An 18,909-nucleotide genomic window follows, 5' to 3' on the forward strand; every position below is an offset into this window, starting at 1 on the left:
TAAAAGCAATGCTTAGGTGCCTTCTTTAGGCACCTAAAAGCCATATTTTTAAGGCCTAAATATCAGCCCTTTATTGATCATATACTATTCTGGCAAACCGGTTCGACGAAAATCTGCGAGGTGGAGGAAATACTGGGGGAGAGAAAATTGTCAGACTGCTAAAAGTAATAAAAAGCTACCAAGAAAGCCTGCTTTGGACGGAAGCAAGCTTCAAGCTACAACTGGACCACAGTTTTCACTTCTGCGAAACTTTTTCAGTCTCATAGATTTCTGCAGAAACGATTTGCTGTATTTAAGGTCCTTTTGCTTTGACTCATCAATTCATTCAATGTGGCTATTTGGACTGAGGTGGCCACCTGCCAAGGGGAAAGACAGGCTCTTAAAAGACTATAATCATTTATTTCTCACTCTGCAGTCCACTAATATCCTCACAGGGCCTTAGCTAGTAACTGAATTCGTTTCCGAAACAAAGCACCCCGAAAAGCCATTTCCATATGTATGTTTCGTTTAAAAAGCATATTCATATTAGCAAAAGTAGACATGCATACCATAGGCACAGATGAGCCAATCGGGCATTTATAGGCACACACAGTTAAATCATTGGCAAAGTTGAAGCTCTCCTTTTCCTGTAATTAATGCTCATTCACCAGAAGATTTGGACCCTGGTGAGCAGGAACAAATAGGCAATTTCCGATCTTTCCATACATGTTTAGCGAAGGCCACTACCCAATGGCAAAAGGCACTTACAAGCGACAAGGTTCTTGAATTTGACCCCTAGAACTGCGCTCGAACGTGACACTTACGACTAGTGTTCAAGTAGACTGAAAATAGGCATTCTGAGCACTATAACAATACTAAATGTCGTGTTAACACACAGTTCATGCTCTACATCAAAAAGACTTGATGATGGAGCAGGAAACGAAATGGGCATTCGCCTAAAACACGTTCTCGAATGATCCAGCTCATCAATCTAGGAGGTCATTGGTTGTTTGCCAACATTGCCGAGTTAGTGTGAATGGCCAGGTACTGGAGAGCCAAATAGCTGTCTCGGGTCGCTCCGCTGGCACATCTCGGGAACATGGAGCAGTAGAACGACTGCCCACCAGTTCTCTCTATATGCTCCTCGTATCACCCCGCTAATAGTTGCATGCAGGGTCCTTTTCGTTTGTATTCTTCTAGTAGAGTAGACCTCACTTAAATGCAACTTGAAGACATACAAAAAAATGTCTTGTGTATCTGAAGTTTTATTTGTCCAAAGGAAAAACACATACACACAAATCAGCCGATTTGAACAGCATTCTAGTGCTTTAACATTACTTATGTTAAGAAAAAAGAAATGTCTTTACACATCATACTCTGCTTCTAGTAATGTAGCTTCTATGGCAGAAATTTATGCTAAGGATTACCAGCAGTTATACACAGTCCTTGCATTTGACTTACTGCTGCATATGTTTAATTGCACCTCTTGTAGTCTGGTTGAAAACAGTATTGCACAATGGAAGAGTAATATAGATATCTTGTCATTGGAATCATTACTTTTACCTGGACTGATATACAATATGAGCTGACTGAGAGCAGTAGTTTGCACAATTTGCAGCAGGGTCAACCTGACTGCAAAAAATTACCAACGCTGTTGCACTCTTTTTTTTTTTCAGATAGCATTATTACTTGTGAATTGAAGTAATCGCTTGTGATGAGAACATAACTGCAACTCTGACGCACTTAAAAGGGGCCCTGCAACACTTTTCCAAGTAGCCATGGAATGGCTACGCCGCAAAAATTTTTAGAATATCCGTCCAGTACGAGCGGAGTTACAAAGATTTGTCGCACGCTGTAATTCCTTTCTCTCTTCTCTTGCCCCGACGAAAGCGCTGGAAGCTAAGCAGGGGAGGATAGCACGGGGTAAGAAGGTACGTCATGCGCGCCTCCTCACCTTGAGCACATTTTATTTTTTTTTTCGTCAATTGCGTGGCGTACTTGGCGTACTTTCAGTGCGATCACCCGCGCGGACGAGTGGCGGCCTCTCGCGGCGGCCGCAGTAACTACTGAGCGCGCCATGTTCAAATCAGCCAATGGCGTGGAACCTGCCTGTGACGCCGTAAGCATCATTTTTTGTCGAGAGAAGAGGAAGCGCTTTTTAGCTGACTTTGCGAATTTATTGTAAATCCCAGGTCGCGTGCTGCGCTATAATGTTTGGCTCGCGTGTTCTCGAGAGCCTCGACTACCGATCTGCAGTGTTTTCTGAACATGCTGAAAAAGAGTTGCAGGGTCCCTTTAATTTGCGCCAACATTGCCACCACAACTGAGTGGCTTATTAGATTTTCTACACAATTTACATCACCTTTTATTTTGATTCAGTGTAATTTAATAGTCGATACCAGTAAAGGAGGGTGGGTTACAAGGAACAATTGAACAGTAGAAGTGTACAGAAAATTCTAGGTTCTTAGCTATAAAATTTCAGAATAACATAAGAAAATACAAGATAAATTAATTACAAGTATCTCTTAAGTAAACACTAACACGGAACACTCACCTCGGTATAGACACATAAAAAAAATCGCCCTGCCCGTGCTGAACATGCAGCGCAGTCACAGCGAAAGCTGGAAGAGCAGCCTTTCTAGATCTGCTTGTAAACTCTCTTGGGGCAACTAATACCAGTACACTTGGAAGTACCCACTATAACACTACTGGTCATTCTGCAGAGAAGCGTGGTGCCCGCTACACATCTGTAAGGCATTATGTGCACTTTGTGCTGTGGTTGATGATGATGAAGAATTATGACTGAGCTTGGACGCATTCAACGACCCACTCATTGCGCAATTCGCATTGTGTGATGCCTGGTTGTTATTTTACTCTTCTACCACGCTATATTACGTATGTTAACGCGATTTCTTGCCTGAGACGATGCCTGTATAGGGTCTTTTTGCGAAGGAGTTTCAAGCACCTGAGTGGTTCTGTGGTAGAATATTCGACTGCGATGCAGAGGGCCCGCGGGTTGAAGTCCCATCTGATCCTGGATACTTTTTTCTTATTTTGCGCGACAGTGGTTACGGACATCGGCGGCAGTGGACAACTACGGCGCTAAAATCGGCTCTTGTTGTGATCTCATAACAGCTTTCGCTTAAAAAATTGTGCAAGCACAATCAATTTCCGAGTATACAATACCCAAAACAGTGCGAAATTGCAATGGAATATAGCAATTGAGGCAACTGAGCCAGAAAGGCAGTTCCCAGTCATGATTTGTGAGGGATGAATGACAACCGACATGTTTTTTTCTAACTTTATGACGACATATACGAAAGGAGAGAGATTAGTTGGTTGTGTAGCAACAGACAGTGGCAGGTTTCCAAAAATATGCATAAGTGTTAAACATTTACATTGGTTCGCAAGTAGATTCAGTTGAAGATCTTCTAATTTCATTGATGCTTACAATATCGCAACAGTTGTTTAGCATGGAACGGGTAGAGTAATTTTGAAAGATTTTTAAGAACATAAACTAGGCTGCCAATTTGGGTTCCAGCTAGGTTGTGGCAGTGTACTACATACTAATTTGCTCTGGATTAGTGTTTTGTAAAGAAGGACTTTGACAAATTCAGGGATGGGTTGAAAGTTGTTGTGAAGGTATCCTAAAGTGCTTATTGCCATAGTCATTTTTTAATGTGGATTTACCAGTAAATATCCACAGTAATGTGAACCCCGAGATATTGACAGCTATCAAAAGAATCAAGGGTGGCTTTATAAAGTGAGCTGAAACCATGGTGGTTAAAAGTCAGAGGACACTAGTCTCTGCATTTGGTGATGTTTAGGTTCATTAACCACAGGCCACACTATCTGGTTATGGTATCAAGGCCACTTTGCAATACAATGTCATTTTGGCCATTGATTTACTGGCAAAAGCACAACTGTCCACTAATAAGCAAATGTTAAAAGACGCACAGAGAGGATGTTTTTCCAAGTTTGCACACTCTATGCGACGATGAAGTGGCGGAAGTCTTGTTTAACCAGACTTCACAGAAAGGTGTGTTTTCTACTTCATGAAAATTTAACTGTTACAACGCCTATGGGCAGAAAAGCAAGGTTAATATCATCGTTGCATTCATCTGGCATTTTCACTTAAGCAAGTTTTGTTTATCAGGAGTCAAGAGTATCTGACTGCAGCACTGTCATTCATTTCCATGTGCACCTTGCAGCATGAGCACCGAGCTACTTTTTAGGACAATAGTTATTGCCACTTCTTGCAACTGTCAATGTTGGACATTGCACACTATAGTCTCAAATCTCCAGAATCACAGCACAGTGGCCAATACACAACCTGTTGCCTCATTCACCAAGCACTTTGTACAACTTTGCTGTCCTAACGTTAGAACCAAGACACTCATTACACACGACCTTCCATCCAATGACATGGTGACGCCCATGGAACTGCCTGCCATCACAGTAACATTATGTTCATAGGATACTTGTGCTGCCTGAGCATATCCAAGACCACGAAGGCACAATCAAACTCCTTTAGACACTCGTCCCCTCAAGTGATGAAAAATTGTTGTACAGGGAACGAATACCACTGGAGTCAATGTTTCAACAAGTGGACTTGTTGAAACGTTGGCTCCAGCGACACTCCCTGTTCAAGGATTTTTCACCCCTTTAAGCCTCCATCTTCCCCTTTCATTGCCCCAACATAATTTAGTTTAATGTGCTGCAGTGTTGTTCACTGTCTACATCGTTTCATTATACCCAGTAGCATGTTAAGTGTGTCACAAGGCAGACACCTACGGTATTCATTAATGAAACTTCTCCCTAGCTGACAAAACATTCAATTATCCTCAGCACCTTGGTGGGCGCCTTGAGAAACTGACAAAATCAATTTCAGTACTGCCAATAATTGATTCCTGGCGTTTTACGTAGAAAAACCACGATATGAATACAAGGCCCACCGTAGTGTGGTCTCCTGGTTAATTTTGCACCATCTAGGGTTTATTTCTTTTTTCTAGAAAAGCGGCGCACTGAAAAACAAGAGACGAGCGCATGGAGAAAATATCCATGCACCAACTAGCCAAACAACGCATTTTATTAGACTGTTTAACGTGCACCTAAATCTAAGTAGTACACGGGTGTTCTAGTTTCGCAGTATTGCGCCTGGCCCCAGCCTCTCCTAAGTTTGTCTACCAAATGCAGTATACTAGGCACAGCACTTCAGAAAGCACGCGTTTGTGAGTGTGCAATGCGACGATAAGCTACCGAACTGTTATCGAAATGTTTTGCTCACACACATCGCCTTCAAAGAATAAAACAAAACGTCTGAGCTCGCAGAACACTGCGAAGTTATCGCCGAAAATACCGAACACCGCACACTACACAGTCACACTACTGTAGTCACACTGATTGATTGTGTGATTAGAGGAAGAATGAGACGCCTAATTTCTGCAGCCCTATAGGGAGCACGGCGCAGCGTCTTGGGGTAGGGGGAGAAGGGAGAAAAGTGGATAGGAGTGTTAAGAATGTCGTTGTGGCTCGGACGTAGTGGCAGTCATCAAACCGGCAGCAAGGGCAGGGGTGGAAGGACCCACGCTCAGCGGTAGGCCGCTATACCCGTCTCCTCCAGGAACTCCGCCAGGCTCCGGAGCGCTGGTAGATGAGGGCGGGATGGGTAGAGGAAATGCTCCAGTGTGGAGGCAGGTAGGCCCAGTCTCCTGTAGGCCGTGGTGACCCTCGAGCGTTCCTGTGCCAAACCAGGGCAGGCACAGAGCAGGTGCTCGAGGGTCTCAGGGTCCCCGCAACGGTTGCAGGCCGGGGAGGTGCAGCGACCCTTGGCGTAACACTGACCACACCACAGAGCACTCACTGCACTCACACCCTCACACTACTCACACTCACGCCCAACCGCGCAATGGCAGTGGCTGCGACTCGAGAGAGATTGAGGCGATTGAGGAGCCAAGAGAATCCAAGTTCGCAAAAAACACTAAAAACTAAAGAACCTACGCTGTACAAGAAATTGAACGTGTAAGCTTTACAAAACTGAACTGCACGTTAAGTGTATATTTAATTTTTATAATTAATAAACAACTAACACGAGGCTTTTTTTTTTTTAACGTAGATACGAAACTAGTTTTGGTAGGTGAAGCTAAGCCAGAGCAGCTTCCGCTGTTCAAGGTCAAAAAGAAAGAGGGCGCCGCAATCGCCATGTCTCATGGAGGCGAGGTAAGTCCATTTTTATACCAACCGATCTATTTTAGTGCTCAGCGTTGTCATAAGGTGATTTTGAAATGGGATTACTGCATCAAAGTAATCTACGAGTGACTTCCTCCCGTTCTGATGACAAAATCCAGCCGGAACGAGACATTTCCATTGAAATGTTTCAATTTCAAAGTGGCCGATTCGAGGGATGTACACGTACCGCCGAGGGAGAAGGGGGGTGAAAGGGGGAAGAGAGTTTGGTCCTGTTTTCAATGGTGCCCGCCGCTTCACGAGGAAAAATATTTGGCCGCCATTTCGTTGCCTGGCGAAAATTTGGCGCTCGAAAGCCGCGATCCGAGCGTGTGGGCCACTTTGGCGCACACCGTGTGGGTCCACCACTGCTGTTTATAAACACTCACACGAAAAGAGAAGCTTTTATCTCGGCGCTGAATTTCAAGGCCTCGCCGGCCTTAGCCTTGAAAGCGTGTTTTCTTTTGTGTTTGTTTTTACTTCTATCGCTCCGCGCGCCGCTCATCTTTGTGCCTCGTTGTTTTTCTTTTTTTTTTTCCCTTTTGCCGCGCGGTGAGCTGGAGCGGGTTCGAGTACAAGTTTCGCTACGCCGTGGCTCTTCTTCGCCGTACGGGCTATTCTGTCGCGCTTGTTTGTGTTAGCTCGTCTATGTCTTGTTACGTGGTCTCGTTTTAATCTAACCTTGGCCTTCTCGTAGAGTCTGCTTTCGTTGATTAAAGCTCTGGAAACGGCGTCTGTAGTAGTGCTGGGCCATTACTTTCATTGTGTGCGTTTAAGGCTTTGTTTGGGACGCCCGATTGTACAATCAAAAGCGTTCCTAAACGGTAATATGAATACCGTGTGCGCGTTGTTTTATACGTAAAAAAAAAAGGGGGGGGGGGAGGACAAGACAGTTCGCTTTCTCGCGATTCTTCCGGGCTGTTGGTGCGTTGAAGTCCGGGCTGTTGTTACGTTGTATTTAAAGGTCTGGCGCAGCAAGGAAACAAATATTGATTTTCCATTCCTGCCGTATCGTCGTGCTTTTACAAACGACCAATACTTGGCGCGGTGTTTAAAAAATGACGTTTTGGTCGCCGCAGCCTTGTGATATTTAGGCTGTTGGTCCAACATGAAGGTCGTACTGGTTTGCTGGGGATAACGTGTGAGTGACTGATCATAAGAGACTCGCACAAAGCGGGGATGGAATAAACGCGACGGTATGCAAGCTACTCCGAACTGGTTTCAGGCGCGAAAAACGATAATAAGTATACATTCAATCGCATTCGCATAGGATACGTAATCCACACTTATTCTCATAGGAAGTACCGACTGTATAGGCCAGGAACAATATCTTCCGGAGGCTGGCTGATAATTAGGACAGCATAACGAAAAGCAATAACACTGGAGCACCCTTTACCACCTGATTGATTGAACCGCACCAAAGTTATGTACGCTACGTATTTGTTATTCACTATAGTATGTCATGTTAACATTTTGCATGCCTTTAAAGTACACCAAGAAACTGTTCAGTTTAGTCAGTGCATCAGTGTATCTCTCTGACATACTGTGTTGTCTGAATATTATGTCCCCCATTCGTTCCTGATGTTAGGCATTGTACTACACTTCATACTGCAGTCATTCTCCGGAGAAAGGCAGATAAGTTTGAGACGTTTACTTTGCCTAATCTGGGTGGTGTAGGTTAGTTCATGTAATGGAATTGAGTACACTCACTTCAGTTGAAGCTGACATTTTCTTTCTTCAATAATATCAAGATGCAGAAACAGTGGGAAGGAGAAAGCAAAGCTTGTCCCTGCCTTGGATGACCTGTGTGCGGTTACTTCAGTTTATGCAAATGATAACGCATACAACAGCCCAAATCATGCTATAAAAAAAAAGGCTGTCGTTATTACATAAAAGGCAAGTTTTCATTTCACACCGCCGGCTTGCACTACCATCGGGGACCTTTCATGCGAATGACTTGCGGATTAATAAAACTTTTCGGAAAGCTTGATTGAACAAAGAGGCTTGATGCTTTCACCTTGAACATTTGCAAATTTTGCTTTCTGCATGTCATGTCTTAAGTGCCGACATTTTTCTGGGGATGTGAGACGCAATGGAATGCATCTTTGGGCATTTCCAGGACAAGAAAGACAGCAAGATTCAAGTTGCATCCAGATATTAGATTGGGTGGTTCTATTTATAGCTGGTAGAAAAAAGGCTCTTAATAACTGCCTTTGTGCCATTTATATGTACATATAAAAGTACTGTTCATTAGAAAATGCTTGCTAACATGGTTCATGAAGCTTCAAGAACTAGATTTTTAAAGTGCGGTGCACTTTAGGGGCCTGGGCTGTTGTATGCTGTCATAGCTTGGCGTAACGCAGGCAAAACCACGAATAGCATAGCCATCTGTAGCATATTGCACACACACTTGCGCCAAGAAGTCTTCTTCCTCTTCTTCGAGCGCCTTGATGATGATAAGAGCGGAGCACTTTAGGGGCCCGGGCTGTCGTAGCTTGGCGTAAGCCACTAATAGCATAGCCATCTGTAACATATTGAGCGCATGCTTGCGCCAAGAAGTCTTCTTCCTCATGTTCTTTGAGTGCCTTGATGATGATAAGTGAGTGCACGTTCGCGCCAAGGAGAAGTCTTCTTCCTCTTGTTCTTCCAGCGCCTTGATGATGATAAGTGTGGAGCACATTAGAGGCCCGGGCTGTCGTATGCTGTCGTCACTTGGCATAACACAGGCAAAACCACGTATAAAAATTTAAAAAAAAGAGGAAGCAATCGAGAAATAGAAAGAGAGAGGAAGAAATAAATAGAAAAAAAATGGAAAAAGAAATAGAAAACTGAACAGAAACAAAGAAGGCTGCCCAGCTCTGCACATCCTTCAGGCTTTGCACCACTAGTACGAAGCTGCCTTACCTTTTTTTTTCTAGGCATTTTCGTTTTACATTATGGAGTTGAGTGCATGAATGCCTAATCCATACAGACATATCATTCTGACTGACTTGGAAGTGAGAAGTGGCTGTGTACATCTTCATTTATTTCGCCGAATGCTTTGGAGTCTCGGTGTGGTGTGTATTCATTGTTTCTTTTTCTGGCTTATAAGGAGGCCTGTTTAGTCGAGCTTTTGTGCTGTCAGCAACCATTGAAGATGATTTATCTTATTGTCATTCCTTGGTAAAGAATGGGGTCTTATAAATTACGGCTTTCCATCTCTTGAGGGTTTTCGCACGTCGGTGAGTCGGCTGCGTACATCCTTTTTCAAGAAATACCCGTCTCAAATTTGGCCAAGTACAGCAGGCGTTTACCAATACCACATTAATTCTACAGCTTTTATATTTACATTAGCAATGCCGTGCCTTGTGCCAATCTATTCATATTCATATCCTGCTGTATACATTGTAAGCAGCTTGTAAATATATTTTTTTTGTCCTCGTATTTTCTTCTTGTAACAATGTAGTGCTATCGTGTATATTGAATGCACGGAAAAATTGTAGAAGCAATACAAGAACTGGTGCAATGCAGAGACATCATGTGATATCAGATAGCAAAGAAAAGTCAAAAGCCAAAGTATTAATAGAAAACTCAATAAGTTCATATTGCACTATGCCTAAAGGCACGGCTAAAGTTAAAGAGAGCTGTTGTTGCCAGGGAAGATAAAAATGTGCAATTAATACCATCAGTGCCCCGCCACGATGGTCTAGTGGTTATGGCGCTCGACTGCTGACCCGAAGGTCGCGGGATCGAATCCCGGCCGCGGCGGTTGCATTTTCGATGGAGGCGAAAATGTTTGAGGCCCGTGTACTTAGATTTAGGTGCACGTTAAAGAACCCCAGGTGGTCGAAATTTCCGGAGCCCTCCACTGCGGCCTCTCTCATAATCATATCGTGGTTTTGGGACGTTAAACACCAGATATTATTATTATTATACCATTAGTGATGAGCTAGACAAAGAGGGCTATCATCAAGCAGCCAGCTGTCATACAAATTTTGTAAATCTTGGTGGAAGTGTAGTGCTGGGGTCTGCCATACCACATTGCTTCATGAGCATTGTAAATAAACTTTTACCTTTTTTCTGAAGTTGAAAAACATGACCAAAAAGTGATTTATAGTCAATCGAAACTTTTATAAAATGTGCTCTGTAGCTTTCTCACAGTGCAATAATCACACAGTGTCCTTGATCTTCAGCACCTTTGGGGAGCATCTGACATGGAACAAGAAATGCGTCATGACCTGGAGCTAGTGATGCAGAACTATCGGTAAATTGACTATCGATAGTATCGATAGTATTTTTTAAACTGTCGATAGTGTAAACAAACTATCGATAGTGCTACTATCGACAAACTATCGATAGTGCAATCGGTAGTACCATCGCTAATATTACTATAGCGATATTTCTGCCACGCGTGTTTATTGCTTTGTTTTGACGTATTTGGGTTTCACCAACAAAGACTGTTAGCAACGTTTGACGCAGACCGCGCCGTAATGTTTGAGAAGCTTCATAATTGTTTGAGATCATTCTGTTAAGATTACGCGCCGGACGCGAATAGTCAAGTTTATGCGAGAGCATACGCGAGCACCAGCAATAACGCTGGGAAGTTTGATGACTGATGTATAAACGACGACGCGTTCCACCGATGATCAGATTGCTCAACGGCTGACGACTGCTCTGGCCGCTATCAGTGCGCAGCATATATCGCTTGTATTTTGAGTTTTGATTTCCTGGGCACAAGTTCGCCCAAATGAAGAGCTCTGTATTTCCCAGTCTTGCTGCCGCATTCTTCGTCGTCACAACCACGTGGCATCACTATCGACAGTGGTGTGAATAATGATGCGGTTGCTGGCCAGCCACATTGCCAAAATATTTACGATAGCGTACCACCAGCTTCGCTTAATTTATGAGCAATTTTCGGCAGAGAAATGAATTATTTCCGCAGTGAAAATGGCGGTATATATCCATCAATAAATTCGTATCCAAAAGCAACCAGTTACACCTTACAATTAACTTCTTGATATTTTTTTATTTTAAAATCATAAAATGCAATATCTATTTGAAGCCGCGCAGTCCCACCACATGTGAAGGCATCCTTTCCACTACAGCTGAACTGTTTGACTTTACAATCATGTGTCAGCAAAGCACACTGGTGAAGAACACAAGTATGTCACCTTTCTTGCCCTCCAGCCTGCTCCTCCGGCTCCACTATGTACCACGCGCGCAGGGAACCAAGGTTATTCTACAGTGAGTCCGTGCTGTTGATTTTATGCTATCGATAGTATTTTTCACCATCCATAGTTCGATGGTGAAAAATGGTGACTTGGCTATCGATAGTATCGATAGTACCATCGATTGTTCTGCATCACTACCTGGAGCACTTTTTCTTTCTTTTTTTTTTCTTTGAACGCGTGGCTTACTTTCAGTGTGATCGGGAGCGCACGTTATCATGGCAGCCTCCTGCGGCCGCTGTGGTAATGATGCATCTCGCGATGCTCAAACCAGCCAATGGACGTGAAATTGGGTATATGGTGCGGTCATTTGGGTATATGGCATCATTTGTACAAAAAAGAGGGAACGATTTCTGGCTGACTTTGGGAATTAATCGTAAATTCCAGGCCACGTGCTGCATGATAATGTTTGGCTCGTGTGTTCTCAGGGGCCTCGACTACCCATCGGCAGCATTTTCTGTTCACGCTGACAAAGTGTTGAAGGGCCTCTTTAAAGCTAGCCTAGAATGTCTACTGCAAGTACAGTTGCGAAGTGCCCGCTATGCCATAATTCTTCCTTTTGCGAATCGGTGAAGTACCCACTGTGCGTCCATAAGGCAACAGGCGAACCTGCGCAGCTGCTCACTTTGTTGATGCTTTTGCTGATGACGATGACTAAATATGTCTGAGCGCATTGTAATGGGGGGACTTTAAACACCTTGCTCGTTGTGCAATTCACGTCTTGACGCGTGGCACAATACGCTTCTACCACGCAACATTACATGAGTTAAGGAGACGCCTTGCATTACATGACATTTGTATAGGTTTTTTCTTTTTCGAAAGCAGTTCCAGGCGCAGCTCTGTAGTAGAACACCTGCTTGCCACGCTGAAGGCCTGAGTTCAATTCCCACTCGAGCCGAAGTTTTTTATCATTTATTTATTTGCATCTATCTCAAGTTTTCGCTTACGGAAAATGCTCATTTTTCGCTAACGACCAACGGCACCGACACTGCAATTTCTGCAAAACAAGCTCTTCAACGCTAGCGCGTTAAAAAGGCTTTCAAATATATAATGTATACTGATTAGGTATTGCGTAGGACCCAGCAAACACCATTAAAATCTATTACGTCACAGTGTTTGGTGCGCGAATTTGGAGGTGGCATCACCACCCGTAGTTTCTTTTTGTGCATTTTCTTGCTTACCAAGCGTCGTCTTGTGGCAAGCGTGATGACTCTGTAATTGTGAGAGTAATTTACTAATATTAGAAAAGTTGATTGTTCTAATGTCTTAATGTCGGCAGCGGGCACAGTAGCGTGATGACAGAAGTTAAGGAATAGCCGAAGCAGGTCTGGCTCGGACCTTTCGACAGTGTATCAAGAGACATGCAGCCCTGTGCCATTGTGGATGCATCGAATTCAGTTTGCATTTAGTTCATGGCGTGGTCAGGTCGTAGAACAGTAAAGTGTCATGTGTAATAAGCCCATACCTCTATGCTGTAAGCCTCATTTGTGGGCACCCCTTTGGTGAGACCTTGCCCCATATAGCTCGGGATGTGCGTTTCATCCTCAGTCATTCGCTCGTTTTTTGATATAAGACACCAAAGCAGCTTGCTGAGATGCTGTCATGCAGCTGCTGCATTGCTTTCTAGAAGCTGGTCTGAAAGCTTCCAAGGCGGACTTTGCCCATGGTGCCTATTGGAAAAATTCAGTGAATGAGTAAAATGTCGTCTTACTCATTCATATCCTGCTTGACACATTTGTTGAAATAACTAGGCTTGCTAGCTCTCAGAAAAACCAAAGTTCAGGGAAGAGGCTAGGCAAGGCCTTGTTAATGGCAGTTTGTCGGAACGGAACGAAAACCAAAAACGAAAAAAAAACAATTTTTCACAGGAACGAAAACGTGACCGAAACATTGTCTAATATTTTTTCCTGGAGTGAAACCGAAATATTTTTCGGTTTTACAGCGAAAGCTGTTATGAGATCATTTCACTGGCTGTTTTTGGCGCCGTAGTTGTCCGCCGCCGCCGGTGTCCGTAACCACTATCGCTCGAAATAAGAAAAAAAAAACGAAATAAAGAAAAAAATTCCAGGATGGAACGAGGTTCGAACCTGGGCCCTCTGCGTGGGATCCCAGTATTCAACCTCTGAGCCATGCCGGTGCTTGAAACTGCTTTGCAAAAAGGGCCTATACAGGCTTCATGTCGGGAAGGAACCACATTAGCATATGCAATATAGCGTGGTAAAAGAGTAGAATAAGCACCAAGCGTCGCACAACGCGAATTCTGTAACCAGGCGTCACAAAATGCCAATTGCGCAACGAGAACGGTGTTGAATGCTTCCAACCCATTACAAAGAGCTCTGCCATAATTATTCATTGTCATCGGGCACAGCATCAACAAAGTGCGCATAATGCCTTACATGCGTTCAGCAGGTACCACGGCTGTCTGTAGAACGACGAAAAATGGCACAGTGCCTACTGCCCTACTTCTAAAAAATTACAATGATTTATAGCGTAGTGGGTTCCTCGCAAGTGCACTTCTGTTGGTTGCCAAGGAAGCCCATGAGCGCATGATCAATTTCCTCAGGGTCTCAGTAAAGTTCTTCGCCCCCCCCCCCCCGTCTCTCTCCCATGACAACGTATGTTATACAGCATGACGGGAGAGGGACATAGCGACCGGGCGTCACCTAATGCAAATTACATAACTGGTGGGCCGTTTAAAGCTTCCAACCCATTACAAAGGGCTGAGCCATAATTCTTCGTCATCAGTCGTCGCATCAACAAAGTGCATATAATGCTTACAGACGTGTAGCTGGTGCCTCGCTTCTCCGCAGAATGACGGATAATGGCTTAGTAGGTGCTTCCGAACTTCACAAAAATTGTGATTTATGGCGTAGTGGGTACCTTGCTAGTGTACTTGTATTAGTAGCCCTAAGAGAGCTTAGAACGGTGCTTTAGAAACGCCGCTCTTCCAGCTTTTGCTGTGAACAACCGAGAACAACCGAGATCATGCAACACAAGCATTAATTTATATCTCAAGGGACAGTATTAGCGCATATCTCAGGTGGGGATTCTAAAGCAAACATGCATTGAAATTTTGCGAGAAACGAAAAGAGTGCCAACCGGATCTGTTTATATTAACGCAAGAGGACCTTGTTGTGCCAGTCACACAGAGCAGCAAGGAGAGGGCATCGTCGGCGCTGGAATTCGTTTTATCATAACAGCGGTTTCGCATATCAGACTCAATGACGTTCTGTTTCTCGGATCATGCTCACTCCCTCGACCCAAAGCATTCAGCCTGCTCAGGGAATTCCTAATTCACTTATGAGAAAAATTCATTTTTCTTATCTACTACTTTTTATCGTTACTTTAATTTCAAATTTAATTTTGTGTACCATTACCAACCGTTACGGAACATTTTTTTTTCTTTTTTTTTCTTCCAGAACAGAAACAGAATGGAACTTTTTTAGTGGAATGAAACTAAAACCGACATGAAAAGCATTTTGTTCCGACACCCTCATTGATGGTACCGGTGCCTAGGACTACTACCATAGAACAAAACACTGCAGAGGCCTCTTGGAAAATTGGGTCTGGCTGGGTCAACCCAATATCAGTGCTCACTGCAGCCAGGGGTCCTTGGAGGTTTCTCAGTTCACTCTTCACAACTTGCAATAGCTGTCGGCTCCAATGAGGATCTCAGTGTCCTAGCGTTCTACAGAAAGTTCACTACGCCAGCAAGATGAGCAATGCATGAGCTTGTTGGAGTGGATCTCTTCGATTTAAAATGCCTTGATGCAGTGTTTCTCGAGACTGTCCCGAATCCTAAGTCACACTCGCATACCTGCCAAGTCTCCCGGATTTTGAACGTTTCTCCCGGTTGTACGGATCATAGGAAAATCTCCCGGAAATCCAGCTTTGTCCCGCGCGTCCAGTGCATTGCGCGCCCCGTGCGTCACTGTGACGCGAGGTGGGACGTTTCGCGTACAGATGCGCTACACGCAATTTAAAAATTGATCCTAAATGTGTTATAGGTTATATCAGCCGTTAATATTTCGTAGATGATGCGTTTGTGTACACAGAAATCTATCCCACAAGTTATCTCGCCTTCAAAAATTTGTGTCACTACTGCTTTAAGTGGAGAGCCCAGCACTTAAAAGGGTAGCCGTTACCGATGTCTGTCGAGATAGCGTGTTCACCAGCGCTTGCGACCGTCTCTGTCTCAACGGCGCCCCTTATGGTCCCTTGCCCAATGAAATAACTGGTAAGCAAGCGACGACAGTATCGCAGTACCCCCCACCGGCATACTTTATACCCCCCCCCCCCCTCCGTTGAGTAGATCTCCCGCATTCCGTTTCTCCAAACTTGGCAGGTATGCACTCGGACAAGACATCACTTGCTCTTGATAGTGTTTGCAGCCACATGTAATAGTTTGATTGTAACTCCTTTGTCACTGATCACCTCCAAATATAGCTCTCATGAGGGGAGTGAAGCAACAAATGAGTGTTGGGCTCCTCCCGTCAGACAAACGGCATGCACCACATTGTTTACATGTGGTATTTTTAGGCATCCTGTTGGGGCACAGAGTTCCTCTTATAGTATGGGGGCTACAACTTGAAACACATGGGATGACTAAATTAAAAGAATGTTTTTGAGAAGAGTCTTCTGAGGAAGTTGGTACGCATTGACCCATAACGAATCCCAGCAGTGCGGGCAATGCGCGGTTCAGCGTTCACAACGGGCGCTCTTCAAAGCTTGCTAGTGCTCCCGTGTATTGAAGATATGGTGGCATTTACTGAAAATGGCAACGCGTTGCTTGACTTTGATCTACTGTCACAAAGAGAAGCTGTCGGTGCAAACAGCTGTGGATATGCTTGGCTGTTGTAAAATACTACATACATTCAGGCACCGGCTTGACTTAAATAGCCCTGCTAGGTTCTGGCTTCATTTTATCGGCATTGTCGTATGCAATGCCCTATGGTAATTGAAATTTGGAGCTCTGTCATGATATTAGTCATTGTAAAGGTTACACAACATTGACTCGCATCAATATTACTTTTTGTAAAGGAATCCATGGCAGGTCACAAAAAGAACTCCAGAAGGCAAGACACCAAACAAAGAAAGGAAAGTAGTTCTGATGATCACCATCTAGCTGGCGCTTATTGAATCACTTCATTCGTTTGTTTTTGTTGCGTGTTACTCATGTAATAAAGCCATTTTTCCACTTGTGGAGCAATTTTCTCAAAGCGTAAATTCTTTCAGTAGTACTGAAAGCTGAGCTAGTTGGTACGAATGCATAGTACAATAGCGCAAGAAACACAGCGACACAGGCAAGGGAAAAGCCTGTATCGTCTCTCTTGCCTGTGTCCCTGTGTTTCTTGCGCTATTGTACTATGTAAATTCTTTAAATGTTTGTTCCTTTATCTCAGCGACAGCCAATGCTATGCATAAGATGAATTTTCAGGTTCATTGTGCGTAATGGGAAGTGTACTCGCCTTCGACTGAAGCTTTGTTGCACAGGACATTTACTGCCTAAAAATGCCTAACATTTAGGCACTGCTAATAAGAAATTCACCAAAAAAATATTGTGATATTATGTTAACATTCCAGTGCAGTGACAAAGGCTTCTTGCTATTCGCAATAACGTTGTAGAGAAAAATGGAGGTGTACGTAAACTGAGAGAACAGATTTTTGTAGCGTTAGCTACACTTGCCTAGCCGGAGCCGATTTCGCGTGGATCCTCATGAGCCGTGCTGCGCATGCGCGAGGATCAGTGATGTCACACAGCTGGCTCACCGGAGCCGGCATATCACGCGCTCTCCGCCAGCGCCGCGCGCGACTCGCCGCTGCTGGTCTGCGCGTTCGGCAGGAGTGGCGTCGTAGCCGCGGCAGACACTAGCGCCGGCGCGCGCGCAGGCTCCGCCACCGCTGCGCGCGACTCGCCGCTGCTGGTCTGCGCATTCGAGAGGAGTGACATCGTAGCCATGGCAGACACACTGGCGCCGGCGCGCGCGCAGCTATTGGCATTCGCTGTGCAGTCGCCGTCTCACACTGCGCTAGAGCCGCTTGATAGCGCCTCTGTCTGGCGTTTGCAGGTGGGCAACGCCATGGAGAAGGAGAGCGCAAATGCTGCTCAACGGCGCAGAAGAGCCGAGAAGCTTATCTCATCGGATCCCGAAGTAGCTGCCTGGCAATTAGCGGTTCAGAGTACGAAGAATGAACAGAAGGCTAATAATCCTAGACAATCTGGAAAGCTAAGAATAATCAGCTGAACCTTTGCTAACGCTACGTATGTCCTGGCATATAGCCGAGATAAGCCACTGCAATTTTTTTTTAATGTTGCCTGTGTAGTGGCAACGGGGCTGGAAGTCGTAATTATTGAAATTTATATCTAACCAATAAATTGTTGATATTATGAAAAGTAAAACAATTGTTTCAGCTAGCCTATTTACACCTTTGTATAGTTATTTTTTTGGGACCACGTACTGCACTCTACGTCAATCTTTACACGTGGCCATCGTGTTATTTTGCCGTAATTGTTCCGTGTATCCAAACGTATGATGGGAGAGTCGCACAGTCCCTGATGCGTTTAAGACGACTAGAAGGCGCAAGCCATCTTCTTTTTCTTCAGTTGATTTTATTGACCCCTCCCCCCCCTAAATGAAAGCTTTCTGCACTCCTATCTAGCTTTCCTCCATCTCTTTCCCTCCTCCCGAAAGTTGTCAGCCTGCTCTCTCCCTATTCTCCTGCGTCCAGAGGTATTTGCATACGTGTATCAAATAATAATAATAATAATAACAATAATAGTAATAGCAACTCGCACGTAGTGCTAGTGTTTGTGTAATATTGCGCACACGGACACAAAGTTCTGCGGTCTGTTACGCCACTGTTACCAGGTTTCGAGATTCGAATGCAACCTCGCCGACCACCTCCCCGCCGATCCAAGGCATGCTCGCCGGCTGTCGATTAAATGTGCAAGCACAACAGGTTCCTGGGACTGATCTTTCCCGCAGTAACCGCAACACGTGCTCTCACGCTGCGGTGGGAAATGCGACGGCGACCACGTATACATATCATCCTGTGCAAGTTCATTGCATGATAGGTTAAAGGGGGGGGGGGGTCTAATTGATGCAATCAAAGAATAGGTTGCGGAGGGGCTTGCTTTTGTAACATGTATCTTACACAATGACGGGTTGTGTAGGGAACAGCTATGATGGAAACCTTTTATTAACATATATATATATATATATATATATGATCCGACCGCCCACCGGGGACACGATGCTCCAAATTGGAGCCCGCGAATGAATACGATACGTAAATGCATGAATATCGAATCGCTCGACGCAACACCTTGCGAGGCATCACTTTCAAGAAATTGTCGAAACCGCGTCTCGGAAGCGGTGTTATACGTCGAAGCGATCCCCGCGCTATGTCGCGCGCAGCGGCCCGAGTTTCGATCGACGGCCGGTTCGCGAGCAGCGCGTGTGTGTGTGCGAGCGCGCTTTGGCCGGCGAAGAGTTAT

The 18,909-nt window shown here is 44.6% G+C and overlaps 1 protein-coding gene across 1 annotated transcript in view; it reads left to right on the forward strand.

The window, feature by feature from the left end:
• Positions 1 to 6,140: 6,140 nt before the first annotated feature.
• LOC119393658 (mediator of RNA polymerase II transcription subunit 1) overlaps positions 6,141 to 18,909 on the forward strand; it is a 310,663-nt gene continuing 297,894 nt past the window's right edge. Inside the window, exon 1 of the mRNA XM_037660766.2 lies at positions 6,141 to 6,198. Coding sequence (XP_037516694.1) covers positions 6,181 to 6,198 — 18 coding nt within the window. The 5' untranslated portion in view covers positions 6,141 to 6,180. The remainder of the gene's footprint in view (positions 6,199 to 18,909) is intronic.

This window comes from Rhipicephalus sanguineus, chromosome 5 (assembly GCF_013339695.2).
Source record: "Rhipicephalus sanguineus isolate Rsan-2018 chromosome 5, BIME_Rsan_1.4, whole genome shotgun sequence".
Taxonomy (NCBI): Eukaryota; Metazoa; Arthropoda; class Arachnida; order Ixodida; family Ixodidae; genus Rhipicephalus; species Rhipicephalus sanguineus.